We start from the raw sequence: 18,198 nt of genomic DNA, 5'->3' as shown, positions 1-18,198 counted from the left end.
TATGGAAAATGTTTACACTCTGTTTATTAAGAGATCTTTTTAGAAAATATTGTCTCATTTACAAGTTTAGCTAATTTCATATTCTTTTCCCATTCATTACGCTTTCTTATTTCCTTTTTTTGGAACAGGATAATACTGACTGCAAATTATTTCAGAAAACACTCAAATTGTGTCGTTTCTTTGCCAACTCCCTTTTGCACTATACTAAGGTAAGGCTTATTTTTTTAATAATGAGTGAATGTGAAATCTACAGTACATTGTAAGTTATCCTGTTTTTATCATTCCTGCCCAAAACAATCTTTTGAAGTTATTTAGTCAAGAGTATATTTTGTAGGGTTTTTGGTTTTATATTGTTAATTGTTAAATATTGAGCATCTGTTATTTAAGTTGCTACCATCATATTGTTACTGATTTGGTTTTTTTTTATTTTTTTTGAAGATTTATTTATTATTTTTGGCTGCATTGGGTCTTTATTGCTGCGCGTGGGCTTCCTCTAGTTGCGGCGAGCAGGGGCTACTCTTTGTTGCAGTGCATGGGCTTCTCATTGCGGTGGCTTCTCTTGTTGTGGAGCACAGGCTCTAGGCACATCGGCTTCAGCAGTTGTAGCACACAGGCTCAGTAGTTGCGTCACACAGGCCCTAGAGCGCTCAGGCTTCAGTAGTTGCGGCGCATGGGCTCAGTAGTTGTGACACGTGGGCTCTAGGGTGCACAGGCTTTAGTAGTTGTGGCACGTGGGCTCAGTAGTTGTAGCTCACGGGCTCAGTAGTTGTGGCTTGTGGGCTGTAGAGCACAGGCGCACAGGCTTAGTTGCTCTGCGGCATGTGGGATCTTTCTGGACCAGGGCTTGAACCTGTGTCCCCTGCATTGGCAGGCAGATTCTCAACCACTGCGCCATCAGGGAAGTCCATATTGTTACTAGTTTTATTCAATTTTCTGAAAAATTTATTTCTGTAAGCATAAACAAAATTATTTCTATAAGCCCAGATCAGTTTTCAGAAGATAATTCAATTTGCCTTTAAATACTGTTTATAAATTATTTCTACCATATTTCTAAATTAGGTTGTTAAAGTTTAAATGTTCAAACTTATGACAATTTTAAGAAGACCTGTCTATTTGGGACTCATCAGGATAGCATAGTGATTGTTGAAGATATATGAATAGAATAGATAAGCTGTCAAGGGAGATTATTTGGAAAGAAGAGGAGAGAATACTTACAGCAGCCAGTGAAAGAAATACCAATAGTAATAAATATTTGTAACTAAAAGAAGAAAACTATTGTCAATGTCGAATTTGTTTTTGACCTTGTCTTCCTCCTTTCTGAGGAAAAGATAAGGATCTCTGATGACTGTTTATTAGTGAGAATTCCATGGCAGGCTCACTGACTACTGACACATTGCCATCCTTGTTGGTGTGCTGTCCGAGTTCATCCTTCGGGGCCACTACCACTTACCGTAGCTGGCTGCTCTAACACCGGGTTCCCTACAGCTCGCAGGGTGTGTATTTCAGTGGCAGAGGTACAGGGTGGGAGGGTCCTGGCGCCAGTGGCACTTGTTGAGCAGTTACCCATCTGATATTTGCCGGAGTTGTTAGGAGGCAAAATTGTGCCTAATTATTCCATTTTTAAATCAATCCTTTTCTTTCAGGGGAATTTAAATTTTTTAAATAATTAGCTATCAGCTTGTTTTCTATATCATATAATACAATTAAAACTATTTCTTTGACATTCTAAGAGATAGCATAGCCATAATGGATAGAGCAGTCACAACTGTACTTGAATCTCCGCCCTACTGGTTTTTAGCTATGTGTCTCAGGTTGCTTGATACCTTAGCTTCAGCTTTCTAGCCTATAAAATGGGGGCAGTGATATGTCATAATATTTTTGAGAGGACTAAAATAATGTACGTAAAGTCACTACACGTCTACTGAGCATTTGGAGATATTCAGTAAATGATAGTTCCTAATTGTGGTTGCGTTGATAGTTTTAACAGTAAAGAATTTTAGGTGCTTTTAGCCTCATCCCCTTTTTTATTCTCATCCAAGAAAATTTTTTTCCCTATGTAGCACATCTGGGATTTTATTTTATTTTGCATGCCTTTGATGAGAGGATCTATTTTAGCAAAGCACATTGTGTATAAAGAGTGAATAGAGTTCCTTTATTTTTAGGAATTTCTTCCTTTCCTGTCTGATTCTTGCTGTACATTGCACCAGCTTTATCTTCAGGTACACAGGTAAGAAGACTGCTATATGACCATTAAAATGTAGTAGAGCCATATGAGCCATGCAAACATTAATGTATATCATTTAAAAATAAAATATCACAGTAATTTTTTCTTAATGTTTTAGTGAATTTTTGTCTGCTTTAAAATTAAATGGAGATGGAAGCTTTTTTGTCTGCTTTTAAAATTAATGGAGATGGAAGCTTTTAAGGAATAGGTTCCGTATGAGTTTTACTTATCTTTATATTCTTAACTAGTACTTTATATCCAAGTGATGAATATTGGTATGATGATAAATACCAAAGGAAAAAAAAAGAGGTTATATATACGTGCATACATTTTGTATCAGCATACCGTTTTTTATCTTTCTTAATTTTTATTTTACTTCTATGAGATTTAATTCAAGTAGTAGTTGAATCCATCCCAGAAAAAAAGTGAGTTACAGAAAGGGTGTCATAATTTAGATGAGGGCTAAATGACATCTAAAATTGATAGTAACCTCAGAAGAGCCCTTGATTTGACACTGAAAGACTCTGTCCGCTCATTCATCAGCAACCCTCTTATACTTCCTTAATCCATTTAGTCTCCCAGACAACTTTTCATACCTCTCCCTCTTCAGACATCCTAAATCTCCAGCACCACCTCCCCATTTCTCATTGTCAATTAATGTCCTCACTGTGTGTGTCCCTGAGAAAAGTGGAAGCAATTGAAAGAGAGCTTCCATATTCTCCTTCTGACACATCAACTATTCTATCTGTATCTAGGCCCATATATTTGCTTGTCCCATGAGTGAAATGTCTGTGTGCCTATCTAAGGCCAGCGTCTATTCATTCATTGAATTTCACCCTCTCTCACATGCTCAGGGACCTTACTTTAGAAGTTGTTCCTTTTCCCACTTGTATCATCAGTCTTCCCTACTTTCTCAGTCATTCTCATGAGTATACCAACATGCTGTTATTTTTCCCATCTTAATAAGAACAATATAAAACAAAATCTCTCGACTCTACATCCTCCTCCAAATAAACACCTTCCCATTTTTCTGCATGTGTTTAGAAAGAGTTGTCTTTACCACTGTCTCTACTTTCTTTTTCAAAGCTACTCCCGTCAGGCTTTCTATTCCACTACTTCATCAAAACAGCTCTTGTCAAGGTCATCAGTGACTCCATGTTGCTACATCTAGTGGGCAGTTTTAGGCTTCATCTTATGTAACCTGTCAGCAGCACTTAACCCTTTCATTTGGACTCTTTCTTCTGTTGGCTTCCAAGACACCTCTCCTCAGCAGGTTCCTCCTCATCTCTCCAGCTACTTTAAGTTGGGTGTGCCCAGCACTCTGTCTTCAGGCCTCTCCTCTCCTCTATGGTCATTTAGTCTCAAGACTTTAAATTTATGTCTCTCCTCTTTAATGTCTAACTGCCAATCAGGACATGTGTACTTAAATTGACGCAAACCAAAATCCTGATTCCAACCCATTTCATCTATCCGCCACTCCCCAACCCCCAAAATCTGCTCCTCTTGTCGCTTCCTCATTTCAGTTTAAGTGGTAATTTGGTTCTTCATATTGATCAGGTCAAAAAACCTTCCTGTCATCTTTGATGTTTGTCTTGCTCTCATACCCCTCATCTAGTCCATCAGCAAATTCTGTCAGTATCACCTTCAGTATAAATATGTATACGCCCTGTATATAAAGAGAATCCAGCCACTTCTCACCACTTAAACGGCTACCATTCAATCTCATCCACTATTATTTTCTTGCCTGCATTTTTGCGAAAGAACATCGTATCTACTGTCTCTGTTTCCACCCTTGCCTTGCTCTGGTCTGTTCTCCATACGGTAGCCGAAGTGAGTGATAAAACATAAATTAGATCATGTGACTTCTCTGCACAAACTCTCAAATGACCCACATTCAAACAGAATTCAATAGAATTTCAAATAGAAATTCAATGGAATTTCCTGTCCACCTTATCACTTATTAACATCTACTATATTGTGTATTTACTTACTCACTTACTTGTTAACTTCTCCCCTTCATTAGAGTATACACTAGGTAAAGGCATTAACTTTGTATATTCTGTTTACTAGTATATCACACACTCCTAGAAAGGTACATGACATATACATAGGTACTTTATAAACATTTGTCAAATAAATTAATTTAAAAATGTATCATTTGATTGAAAAACACACACTTGCTTTGATGTTCAGTAGCTGTAGTTCAAATCTGTGGAGTTTCCTTACTTTTGTTGTATTTTATATGTCTTTCACCTTATAATTTCACTTATAATTTAGTCCTCACAACTCTGAATCAGTGTTACAAGTGAAGAAAGTGAGGCTCAGAGAGGTCGAATGAATGAACCAAAGTCACATAACTAGTAATTGACAGACTGGTGCTTCTTCCATCACACTACAAAGGCCTCAAGTGTTTATATTAATTGCTTCCTTTTAAATGCTGTCATCCCCTGCTAGGTAGGGTTTTCTCATGTAGTATCAAGTTTGCCACAGTTAAAATAACATGGCAAAAAATACTGAATACATATCTTATTTCACATAGGTTTTTTTTTTTTTTTTTTTTTTGCGGTACACGGGCCTCTCACTGCTGTGGCTTCTCCCGTTGCGGAGCACAGGTTCCGGACGCGCAGGCTCAGTGGCCACGGCTCACAGGCCCAGCCGCTCCGCGGCGTGTGGGATCTTCCCGGACCGGGGCACGAACCCGCGTCCCCAGCGTCGGCAGGCAGACTCTCAACCACTGCGCCACCAGGGAAGCCCTCACATAGGTTTTGATCGAAGTATAGTTTAAACCTCAGTTACTGAGACATTTTCCATGAAATTCTTTGCATCTCCCTTCAGTGTTAGTATACAGTTTGTTCTTATAAAACTCTTGCTTCTGAGAAACTGAGCATTAAATTCATAGTAAATTCAGCATTTTACCTATTTTAAAATAACTTTCAATAGAAGTAATTACCCTAGAATTTATCAGAAATATCTTTTTTACATATGGTTTTACTAGTTATTTGATTCATATTTTTACAGTATTTTTTAAGAATATCATTGTGAACAACGTATTAAAATGCATCAAAACCATACCAGCATTTTCTTTAAGATTATAAACTTTTAATTTTATAGAATTATAGCCATGTTATTTAGTTCGGAGGTTCTTCATAGAATTATGATATCAGTTCAGTACTTTGAATTTTGTTTTGTAAAACACATGCTACTTAATTTTTAAATATATTTTCACTGCTGGAAGAACATCAGTACTTACCTCTACCTAAAATTCGAAAATAGTTATTAATGAATGAGTTTTTTCCCTCCCTTCCCAGTAAGTTTCCTCCAAGCCTGTATGCTGCTGGGATTTCTAAAGCACAACAGGAGGAAATAGCAGGTGCTTTCCTGGTCACACTGGATCCACTTGTCAGTCAGCTTCTCAAATTCCAACCTTTCGTGGAAGTGGTTTTGGACAGTGAATTGGGTAAATTTCAAAACAGATTTAGTGTTAAATCATCTCTTATTAATTATTACATGTTAGAGACAGGGTAGTCTTCTCTTATGCAGTTATCCTGTTTCTTTATTTATTTAACTTTTGGCTGCATTGTGTCTTCATTGCTGTGCACAGGCTTTCTCTAGTTGCGTTGAGCGGGGTCTACTCTTCATTGCGGTGTGCAGGTTTCTCACGGGTTCTAGGATGCACAGGCTTCAGTAGTTGTGGCACGTGGGCTCAGTAGTTGTGGCTCACGAGCTCTAGAGCACAGGCTCAGTAGTTGTGGTGCACAGGCTTAGTTGCTCCACGGCATGTGGGGTCTTCCCGGACCAGGGCTCGAGCCCGTGTCCCCTGCATTGGCAGGAGGATTCTTAACCACTGCACCACCAGGGAAGTCCCAGTCATCCTTTTTTTAAGTTTTAAAAATTTTATTTAAAATTACTTCTAGTTTTTTTTCTTGGAACATAGTTCTGCTTTTTAAAAATTATGCCTCTAATTTTTTTATATATCACAATCAGATTTCTGCTGAAAGTATGTAGAGTATGTGTTGACTAATTTGTTGTAACTTAATTTTACCACCTTCAGAGCTGCCATGTGAACTACAGTTTCCACAGTGTCTACTGCTGGTTGTCATCATGGATGAGCTGCCCTCTCAGCCTGAGGATGTGCAGACCCTGTGGTGCACAGAGACCCAGGTCTCAGAAGCTACAACCAGGTGGTAAACGTGTTGTTGATATCCAATCACATTACGATGGTTTAGAATGCCCTATTTGTTTGCAGTGACCTTGAAATTAAGTTCTTTGTTATGTCACATATTCTAATTAATAGTTACTGTGTAGACCTCATGCATATTGCTACTTAATGAAAATATAAAATACATAAATCTATGATAGGCACGGAAAATAATTTAATTTTGTTCACTCTTTTAGAAGGTATTGCTAATAGTGTTACAAACATTGAGTGTAGCAGACTAGATGTAGTTAGTAACATTTAAAAATGAGCTCTGTTAAATAGAGTGCTTAGATACTATAAGTTATTTCCTGGGAAATTTCCTTGTATTCCTCTTCCTTGCCAACACCAGGCTCTAGTTTCTTACGTCCTGGGTTATTGTTGTACTCTAGTTTTTTATCCTATCCTTTAGTGGCATCCTGTGTACCACTACCAGGTAGTCTCCTTACACCCCAGCTCTGAGCTTCCTATTCTCCTGCTCAGTAACTAAAGCATAATATCCCAGCTCCCCAGCTTTGCATTTAAAACCCACCCGTTCTGTTTTCATCATCTACTTCTGCTCCTTATCATGTCACTCATTTTCTATACATATACCTTGCTCCTGTCAGACTGGTGATTCCTGTCTACCTTATACTCAGGCTTTGTCTTCTTTACCTATTATAGTTTGCCTATTTTTAATTTGTTATCTAAATCCTCTATGAAGAATTTTTAAATCATTTAAATCTTAAAATAACCCCTCCCTATCTGAATGATAATACCTAGTTTCTATTTTATATATGATACCTAGCTTAGCTATTTAAGTTTCAAGTTCCTTGATGAATTTTGTCTTAGACTTTGTATAGTTCTGTATTATGATAAACACTTGGTAAATGATAAAAGATATATATGAAAATTCTTCTCCTTTAAGGGATTTCTCTAACTGTATTTTATTTTTACGGATACATATTCACACATATTGCAAACTGTTGTTGATATATACATCTTGAGACATTTGGCTTTGCTAACTAAGATAAACCTCTGTATGTCATATTATTACACCTGCTAATTGTTAAATGTTAATAATCTTGGGTTCAATGTTCTCAATTTCCCTGCAGGGTGTCTCTACTCAAAGCCATTTTCTCCAGTTTTGAGCAGTGTTCTGGTGAACTGTCTCTACCTGTTCATTTACAGGAAGTAAAGAGTAAAGGGCAAACTGAGGTTGCTGTCACCTTATATCAGCATGTTTGTGTTCATCTGTGTACATTTATTGCTTCCCTTCATCCCTCACTGTTCCCTGAACTGGTAAGTTTGTTACTTGCTGGGCTAAGCTGAGATTACACTTTTGCTTTCTTTTCATTGAAATTGTGATTCAGATATAGAAGAAAGTGTGGGGTAGTAAATGTGTATTTATTTTTGAATGTCATTCCCTCAGTTGCACATTTTACCCTTTAATTCAGCTGGCTCCTAGGAAATGGTAATCCTAGAGTCCTATAGTATTCAGATGTAATATTTAGCTAAAATATTTGAGGAAACATTTTGGGTGGGAAGGTATGGAAAGACAGTGTGAGAAGAGGAAAAATGGGTAGGATTTCACCTAATTCAGTTTCATAAAAAGAAAAGGAGAAGTAAATGGTATGTAGTACCAAGTCTCCTATAGATAGATCCTAGGCTTAATGTGGATTTTTTTCTTTTTAGTGTAATTGGATTAGAAAAGATGTTGATAAAATTTTAGGAAAAACATTCTTAGAATTTACTTAAGGATCAGTATCATTTAAGATATTATACAATGGATAATATTCAGCACATATTAAATATCGTATTTGAATGGTTTAAGGCAGAAACAAAAGTATAGGCGTGTGTATTGTATATATTGTTTTAAAAATTTCAGCCTACAAAGAGAATTTCTGTGGAGCCTTGTGATTGAGTTACCACACTGAAAACCACTTTTGAATCTCTGTAGCCTAGGACAATGCTTAACATGTAGTAAGTGCTTAATAAATGTTGAGGGAATGGCAACATAGGTTCTTTCAGATACTAGAAAGTAGAGCTTTCCTACTGAGGATCTGTTGTTTTTTGGATTGTGATAGTATTTTGTTGTTTTATTTTGAGAAATGTAATATTAATGATAATTTATCATAGCTTTTTGTTTTTCATTAGGACACTGCTCTGTTGAATGCTGTGCTTAGTGCTAATATGATCACCTCTTTGCTAGCCATGGACGCATGGTGCTTCCTTGCTCGGTACAACGTACTTACTTTTTTTAGAGTTTGGATTGATTTATAGTAGTGATTGACAGTAAATGACTTTATATTTGTAAGTTTATAGAAAAATTCTGTCTTGATAATCCCCCCAAAATGGTTTGATTTCATATCATAGCACTAAATTAGAGACTGAATTCCCTCTTTCCTTTCTTTTGTTCAAGTCAGTAGAACCTATTGCTTAGGTAGTTTTGTATATTATGATATTCCTTGGCCATGGAATAACTGCAGTTTAGAATATTTAGTGCTTTATGGAAGTCATCTCCTTGCTTTTCTGAATAATTGTATAAATAATTGTATGAAGATTGCTTTCTCTTTAAATCACAGATATGGGACTGCTGAACTCTGTGCCCACCATGTCGCCATAGTGGCTCATCTGGTGAGTAGAATTATAAGGCCTAAAACACTCACTTTCCTTGCATTTCCTTTGGGGATATGATATCTTAAAGTGAATATCAAAAGGAGAAATAGATAGTAGCTAAATTGTTTCAACAGTTTCTTTGCTCTTCATTAATGCTGATGCTTTGAGAAAGATATACTAGAAAGAGTGTAACACTGGGGAAATTGTCTCATATTTTCAAAATTTTATGGAGTTTCATTGATTGTTCTGGGAAAGAAAGACTAGGTTGATTGAGGATAAATTTTAAATTGAATGTATAGTAGAAAATAGGAGTTAGCTTTAATGTTGATGACCAAGAGTTCTTCTTACTGTCTCCTCCCCCCGTTTCTCTCTCTCTCTCTCTCCCCCCCGCAACCCCCCTCTCTGAAATAACTTAGACAGTCTGACTCTTGATTTTGTTGTGTTTCTTTCTGAGAGGGACTAAATGTGATAGTGATCGATGCCTTTTGGGAAAAGAAGTAATGCTTTGTGCAGAAGTAAAAGCACAGACGTAGAGAATAAACATATGGATACCAAGGGGCGGGGGGAAGGGGGCAGTGGGATGAATTAGGAGATGGGGATTGACATATATACACTTGATACTATGTTTAAAATAGATAACTAATGAGAACCTACTGTATAGCACAGGGAACCCTACTCAGTGCTTTGTGGTGACCTAAATGGGAAGGAAATCCAAAAAAGACAGGATATACCTATACGTATAGCTGAATCACTTTGCTGTACAGTAGAAACTAACACAACAATGTAAAGCAACTATACTCCAGTAAAAATTTAAAAAAAAAAAGAAGTGATGCTTTGTGAATGGATACAAAGAGAAAATTGTTTAATGACAACTTATGTTAATCTTTTCAATGTTGGTCTTTTTTTGCTTTTAAATTCCAAGATGTTTATGTTCCGTATAAGATGGTCATGACCTGTTTGTTTTTTTTTGTCCCTGGCCTTTGATAAAGATCTTATGTGGGTCCATGTGTCTTTTGTCTTTTAGTAGAGTCATTGTGTCATATATTTCTTGGTTTGCCTCATAAGGATATTGTAGACTAAATCCAGTGAGGTGTATGATAACCAGACAGCCTGACATCTGTATCTCCATGGCTAATGGTCTGGAGCACTTACCTACTTTACTAAATCCTCAACACATCTTGCACAAAACAAAGAGTGATTTTTATGTTTTGTGTATTGTATCTACTTTAAATAAAAGCTCTCCTAGTACATTATGATAGGAATTTATAAAATCTTTTAATGAAGCTTCCATCTTATAGAGATTTACCTCTGCACTTCTGTGCTTAGAGCTAAAACAATTCCATGAATTATCTTTGAGCAGGGGAATTAACATATCAAGTTATAATCAAAATGGTAATTAGAAATAGAAATTCCAAAGTATTGTTTTTAAGTAATACCAAAATTGTTTTCTCATTATAAAAGTAATCTAGGTTCATGGAAGGGAAAAAATTAAATAAAGAAAAGCTCCAAGTTAAAAATTAAAATTACCCAGGTTATTTCCCAGAAAGAGCTGCTGTTAATATTTTGGCATATAAAAACTTGTAAAAGCTATGAGTTTAAGTCAGTCAATCTCTCCTCTCTCTCCTGCCTTTCCCAGATAAAATCTTGCCCTGGAGAATGTCATCAGCTCACCAGCCTATCAGTACTATTGAGGCGCCTCTTCTTCTTCATGACCCCACCCCAGCAGGCAAGGATACCATCTGCGTCACTGTCTTTGAGCACCTGAGGAGAATTGGATCCAGATACTTTGGAAGGCTTTTTGACCCCCATTTGTTCTACATTTAAATGCTGACATGATCTGAACATAAATTTTTAATGTCTTCATTGCTTTGGTTATTGGTTTTAGGTGTGTTTAGATTTTGATGTTAAAGAAAAGCCAGAGCTATACAGTAGTTAAAGTGATAAAAACAGATTTTATTCGGAGCTGTTGCAATAGGAGCAAAGAGACTTCAGTGTAGAACTGGGCTTATGTCTGAATACAGCATAAACTAGTGCGGATCTATAATCAAGGAGCAGGGTGGGGGTCAGTGGATAAAAATTACTAAGAAGCAGCATCAGGAGTCAGGGGTGATTCTGGCTTGACAGGATTCTTGCTGAACACAGACCAGGATGATCAGATACCAAGGGTGAGGGATTTTTTTCTAAATTGACTTAGCAGGATTCTTGCTAAACTTGGATGATGCAGGCCCAAAAAAGATGGACACAAGCTGGAGGTCAAAGGCTACTTGAGAGGAGGGCTAAGAAAAGCCTGACTTAAGTTTGGTCAAGGAGAGAGTCCTTATTAATGTCTTTGCTGCAAGTTACAGATAATCATTCTATTGGTAATTCTGTCTTCTTTCTCCTTGTTTCTCATAAATTTAAGATACTTGAAGTGGTTCTATATCCTCTGCCCCTTTTAACTTATTTTGAAGAACTAGAATATTAATTATGCTCTTAATGATAATGATACCTTTTTTTTTTAAGTAAATAAGTTGAACTTTTCGGGGAAAACAAAGTATGATGAGCCTTAGTTGTTTGCTACTGTGAGGAAAACAAACTCTGCTGTGACAGAGGAGATTGTACAGTTACAGGAACCTGTGTAGCCTTGCATAGTCCCTTGGACTAGTCAGTTTGGAGCTCCTGTGGGAGCTTTTTAAAAAAGACAGGTTCCGGAACCTAAACCTGTGAATGGAGTGGGTATAGAGTGGTGGCTGTGAGGTGAGGCTCATTAACTTGTTGTTGTTATTGTTATTATTAAATTCCTACATGATTCTGACATGGATACAAGCTGGGGAAACACTGGGTTAGTGAAGGGGGTTACAGGCCTTGGTGCCTTGGCAAGTCATCCTATCTGAAACTGTTTCCCTGTCTACAAAGTGACAGATATGTGTAACCATTTTGAAAAATGTTGTAAGGACTTAGTGATAATATATACAAAACACTTAGAATAGTACCAGGCTTAGAGGATGCTCAATAAATGCTGGGAGTTACTTCTGACTAGAGTGTTTTACCCCAAGCCCATGCCTGCTTTCCTGCCTGAGAGAGGTTGGCCAGGCACCAGAGGAACCACACTGACCTCCTAGCTTTCTTCCTTACCGGTGTCTCCAAGGCAAAAAGCATACCAGGCCCACCTCACAGCCCTCTAGAAAACATGTTAGGGTTGCTGTTCTTCCCTCCCAAACTCCTCAAGAGTTGTCTGCTCCAGATTTCTTAGAATTTTAATACCTTTCTCTCCTCTATCAAATGTCTTACTCCTGGTTTCCAGTACACTGTTCTTCCTAGAAGCCCTGTTAACTGGGAGGCCCTTCCTGAAGAAGTGGGGTCTGGAAGAGATCCTCAATTTTTTCACTTACAAAATGGGAATAAGATCCTTTTCCCAGGGTTGTGAAATTTTAATTTTTAGGATAATACAACTCAGAATGAATTAGCCCTGAGTTCTAGAAGCTTTGTTATAGATAAACTCCATGTTTAGAGATCTCTTACATACTTCTCAGTTTTCTAAATTTTTCCAAATAATTGCAGCTATCAGATATGTAAGTTATAGATAAATGAGGGGTTACTTTTAATTTTTTCCTTCAGTTATCAAATACTGATTTTTCCTGCTGTGTTCAAGTTACTGTACTAAAAATTCAGGGACAAACCTGAATTTGAATCCCTGTTCTGAGAGTCCTTGGGAGAGTTAGTTAATCCTAAAATTGAAATACTATTACTCAGATGGCAGTTGTGAGACCGGAGGAGATAGAGAATGTATATATATTATACATCAAGTGAGCATTTAACAAGTGTTAGTTCTTCTGTCATGCTCAGCTCTTTTTCCTTTTCTCTTAAGACTTGATCCCTCTTCTTCAAGTAGGCAGGGAGGAAACCTGTATTTTTTGAGACTGAAATATGGACCAGGCTTTGTACTAGGCACTTCAATTCTTTTAGTCCTTACATCAGCCTTGTGGGATAGATGATTATGTCCATTTTACAGATGAAGAAATAATAACTCAAGGAAATTAAAGAACTATCCCAAACTAAAACAATAAATGAGCTGGGATTCCGATCAGATCTGTCTTGCTCGCAAATCTGTGCTCTTTCCACAGCTCCAGTATTCTTTTCAGTCTTCATGCAGCTACTTCAGGGGCCTCCTCTGTTTGTGGGCTGTTGACTCTGCCTCCTTACTCCCTTTTACCCTAGGAAATCTGCTTTTATTTAGACATACAAAGCTTGCTCACAAATTTTTAATAGTGTTTTGTTGCTTAAAATAAAAAACTTGGACTCCACTGCACTATATCATGACATCTCAAGGAACATATAACCTAGTAGAAATTATAAATTTATAAAAACACTCATAATAAAAGGTAGTACGTGATGAGTGTCAAGACTGAGGTGCAAATCAGGTTTTGTTGGGTGTTTACTGGGGACGTGTGGTGTGGGAACAGGTAGGAATGGTGAAGCTGTTGGAGATGGTGGCATTTGAGATTCATGCTAAAGGAAGGGTGAATAGAGAGCAGGAATAGAGAGCAAAGGTGAGAGAGCACATGCTAGGGGAAAAGGAGAGGCAAGCAGTGTAGCTGGAAATAATTATTCTTTTGCATACAAGATGGTGTCTTTTTAGATAGTGAAATAAAAACCCAGATTTTGGATCTATGATGCAGCATTAACATAAATGAAAATAGTTAATCTCAGTATAGCGGTGTTTTACTTTAAAAAAGTATGGTGTCTGTGATAGATAATAATTTGGGGGGGAATGCAAGTATATAAGGTGATTAAGATGTATCCACTGTTTCAATATGGGGAGTAATTACTGCATATCCTATTGTTCTTTTAGTGTGTGAAATTAACAACATTCCTGTTTTAGAGAAACAAGGAAAAGTACCAGGAGGTTACCTGAGGGGAAAGGATATAATATGCCTGATTTAAGCACATTAGTTGTTCTACCATATTTATGTACAGGAAAGATTATATATTTGCATTTTAAGCCCACTGGTGTATTTTTTCTCTTAGTGTTAAGGAGGGAAGTCATAATGCTCTGCGCATCATCCCCTTATGCTTCATTCCTTGTGAACTGTCAGCACTCGCAGTTTTAAATCTTGGAAATTGTGTTGAGGCCAAGGTTTTCAAACTCAGAATAGTAAATCAATCAATCAGTCTTTGTATGTAACAAATCTTGGCAACACCTACCTTTAATATTGTCCAGGATGTTATTATTTATAGTTCTATTTTGGGAAGGGAACTCAGTCACTCACTGGACTTCATTATTATAAAGAAAGGTCTTGTTTGAACAGGTGTTTATTAGTTGTCACAATTCTCTTGGCTTTCCTGGTGCAGTTTGGTTTCATGAATAAAGCTGCTTATTATAATAGACACATAGCTCATGAAGGGATCCATTTTTCTGGCTTTATCAGCTATCCCAAAAGATAGCCACATGAGTTTTCCCTTGTTTTGACAGCTAAATATTTTCTCTAAACAAAATAACATTCAAATATATAACGTAGAAGAGTTTCTCAGTCAAATTTAATATAGTGGGGGTTTTTTTCATTTTTGATGTAGGAAAAATTTCATTCAGCGAGATTTTGGATTGTAAATTGAATTATTCTTCTAAAAAAATTACATTAATATTCCTAGTTAGAGTATACCTAAATTAGTAAGTGCACCAGTTTTTGCTGTTTTTCCACCAGAAACTAATTTAATATTTTAACTTTTTTTTTAGAACTTTTGTTTTCCATTTTTATCTAGTCTGTTGACAACACGTTTTAAAACAGTTCTGTTTTCCTATTAACCTGGCAAGCACTTTGAATTATTTCAGTGGTAGAATGGATTTGCCAACCATACTATCCTGAACACTTGTGAATGAGTTTCATATGTTGTCTAAAGTAGAACAGAGCTGGCGGCTAGCCCATTGGAAAACTGAACCTATGACCTTTGCTTCTTTAAGTTCTCTATGATCATCAGCTGAGTAGTAAGCCACAAAAGTTGGCTAAATCAATCTCATTGGCATATTTGGGAATATTACTTTTGATTGAGCTGTGCAAGGTGATGAGTATACAAATTCTTAGGAAAAAATAGAATTATTGGGTAGGAGCATGTAAAATAGCTGATGTGACTAATAATGAAATACATTATTTAACATTTCTTAATGCATTTATATTGTGCTCCACTTAACCTGTGTTTTTCATTTTGGAAACAAATGCAGCAACAACAAGAATAACGGCTAAAATGTGTGTTCATTTAAGCTACCTTGGTCTGGTACCTTGTGATACTGCTATTCAGTTAAGAACTTTTAAAAAATATTAAATATGGAAGCTAATACTTAGCTTTGGTGTATCCATTCACTAGACTGTTTTATGTTACTTTTGTTTCTTTAACAATTTGTTTCAGGTGGAGTTTATCCAGAAATTTTCCCCAAAAGAAGCAGAAAATCTGCTTCTGTGGCAATATATTTCCTTTCAGGCATTACCTGCTGAGCTTAGGAAACAAACTGCACTTGAGGTCAGCAGATCAGGCACTGCACAGTGCAGGAAGTGGCTAAGCAGCAGTCGAACGTTGGGAGAACTTGAGTCTCTGGTAAGATAATTTTGATGGCCTTGATTCATTCAGTAGCTGTTTATTAAGCTCGGTTACTGGGGATGTACTGTTAAAAAGACAGACAGTTTGTGCCCTCAGGTTAGAATCTAGCAAGAGGTTCAGATTTCTACATTGTACCAGTCTTTGAGAAACTACTATTATCTTGATTGATGTAAATGTTAGCGGGGGAGAGTGTCTGTAGCTCAAGACACATTGGAACAACATGAAACACATTATGAAATACTTTATTTGTAGTATTTTTGCTGACATTATCTCTGGATTAGGCAGACATGATTCTTCTACTTGATGTACAACCCTCATTTTATGCAACCTCTTCAGAGCTTTTATGTACCCTTCTATTTAGAATGCTCCCTCTTAAAATAATGGAATAAAAAAGAAATTCATCTGGAAGTAAAGAAAAATACAATTTAAAAAACTGAATATAGTACATGTAGTTAAGTGTTTATTTGCTAATTCTTTGATTCATTCATTCATATTTTGAATGCTCATATGTGTCAAGCTCTGTTTTAGGCATTGGAAATATATCAGGGAACAAAACAAACAAAAATTCCTGCTCTCACGGACTTACATTCTAGCTTAGCTGTGGACAGAGAAGTAATAAATATATATATTCATAATATATATTATATATCAGTTTGTGATGAGAAGAATCAAGCAAGGATGAAGACAGGGCATTCAAGGGGATGAGGACCTATTTGCAGTTTTAAATTATGCGTTCAGGGTTTTCTCAGGACTTATATTTCTATAATGAGTGTAAATGTTCTGATACTCTGTTACATAATGGCACTTGACCATAATCATCAAGATAATTTAAAACATTTACATACATTGAAAGGGAATATAAATTTTTATGTGCCTTTATTTTGGGAAAAGTATTAATTACCTAGTTAGGAGTAGGTGAACTTGTTCAGATGTTGCAGTTATTGCACAGATTTCTATAGTAAAGACAAAAAGTCTTTTGTATTAGATAAAATAAAAGCACCTATTTTCTAAAATTCAGCAGATTTTTGCTCTATGACCAAAACTTTAGTTCAGCAGGTCACTTAACATGCTTATTTGTAAAAGGAAATAAGTAAATCATAAATTAAAAGCTGTATGGTAATTACATAAAATTAAGTGTGGTTGTTGACGTATAATGGATGAAAGGCAAGGTTACTGATTGTTACCACGCCCAAACCAACCCCATTCCTGGCCAGTCAGAGAGAGATGTGATATATAGATAAGAGCGAATCCAGGGAAAATTGTCTTTAGTTTCAAATTCTAGATAGTGTACTTAGGTACATTTGTTTATTGAATGCAGTGTTGCTGAAAAATTTTAAAGTTTATAAAACAGCAGCAACAATAATCTGGTAACTTTAAAAGACTGCTAAGTACATAATGTAAAAATATAAAATTTTTAGTTGATGAAGATTATAAATTAGCTTGACCATACTGGCCATTTGTATCAAACCTATTTATTAAAATATGATGGTGTTTACATTTTGTTAAATTTTCAACCTAAAAGGAAAAAAAGTTTCTTTATTTAGAAAAATGAAGCAAATGTTTCTGTGTATAAGGAAAATTGGTTTTAGCAAAATATACATGTATTAAAGAAATCGCTGAAGAGATGGTTTTGGGTCTTAGAAATATAATTCTACATGGGTTTTTATGAAGAGTTGTAAGTAACTGAAAACCTCCAGGTAATTGGGTTCCAGCTTCTTTAGACTGGTATCTAAACTCAGGTCCTTTCCCTGTCTCTCCCCTTTAGAACACAGTGCTCTCTGCTTTGCTTGCTGTATGTAATTCTGCTAGTGAAGCTCTGGATATGGGACAGCAAACTGCAGTTAAGGAAGTTGGGAGTCAGCTTTGGGCTCTTTTAAACATTAAACTGGTAAGGAAAGCAACTAATCATTTCCCTGAAAAACAAATAAAATATCGAGAAAAGAATAATACTGAAATTTCCCTGTAGAGTAAAATGTATGTAATTTATTTATTTATTTTTTATTTATTATTTTTTTTGCGGTACGCAGGCCTCTCACTGTTGTGGCCTCTCCCATTGCAGAGCACAGGCTCCAGACGTGCAGGCTCAGCGGCCATGACTCACGGGCCCATGTGGGATCCTCCCGTACCGGGGCACGAACCCGTGTCCCCTGCATCGGTAGGCGGACTCCCAACCACTGCACCACCAGGGAAGCCCTGTATGTAATTTCTTTAGGTTCTTCGTAGAACTTGTGATTAGAACTTAAAATACCTACTGGTACTCTTTCAGCCAGTTGTATTTAAGAGTGTGATACGGCTTTCCTGGTGGCGCAGGGGTTGAGAGTCCGCCTGCCGATGCAGGGGACATGGGTTCGTGCCCCGATCCGGGAAGATCCCACATGCCGCGAAGCGCCTGGGCCCGTGAGCCATGGCCACTGAGCCTGCACGTCCGGAGCCTGTGCTACACAACGGGAGAGGCCACGAAAGTGAGAGGCCCGCGCACCGCGATGAGGAGTGGCCCCCGCTTGCCACAACTGGAGAAAAAGCCCTCGCGCAGAAACGAAGACCCAACACAGACAAAAATAAATATTTTTTTTTAAAAAAAAGAAAACAGTGTGATAGAATTATATTAGTA

General features: G+C 36.9%; 1 protein-coding gene across 5 annotated transcripts in view; it reads left to right on the top strand.

Moving 5' to 3' along the window:
* The window catches only part of FIRRM (FIGNL1 interacting regulator of recombination and mitosis), a 45,591-nt gene that overhangs the window by 18,783 nt on the left and 8,610 nt on the right, over positions 1-18,198 (top strand). For 4 of the 5 annotated variants that reach the window (XM_079912465.1, XM_079912464.1, XM_079912467.1 and 1 more), the window contains 10 exons: positions 129-209; positions 2,163-2,227; positions 5,533-5,681; positions 6,276-6,405; positions 7,514-7,700; positions 8,556-8,638; positions 8,984-9,035; positions 10,654-10,743; positions 15,399-15,584; positions 17,353-17,475. In XM_079912465.1, coding sequence (XP_079768591.1) covers positions 129-209; positions 2,163-2,227; positions 5,533-5,681; positions 6,276-6,405; positions 7,514-7,700; positions 8,556-8,638; positions 8,984-9,035; positions 10,654-10,743; positions 15,399-15,584; positions 17,353-17,475 — 1,146 coding nt within the window. The remainder of the gene's footprint in view (positions 1-128; positions 210-2,162; positions 2,228-5,532; positions 5,682-6,275; positions 6,406-7,513; positions 7,701-8,555; positions 8,639-8,983; positions 9,036-10,653; positions 10,744-15,398; positions 15,585-17,352; positions 17,476-18,198) is intronic. The other variant, XM_079912468.1, reaches the window with a different exon arrangement.

The sequence above is a fragment of the Stenella coeruleoalba genome, assembly GCF_951394435.1.
Source record: "Stenella coeruleoalba genome assembly, chromosome: 1".
In the NCBI taxonomy this organism is placed as follows: Eukaryota; Metazoa; Chordata; class Mammalia; order Artiodactyla; family Delphinidae; genus Stenella; species Stenella coeruleoalba.
The sequence above is the reverse complement of the archived record's forward strand: the minus strand, read 5'-3'. Positions and strand labels throughout refer to the sequence as shown.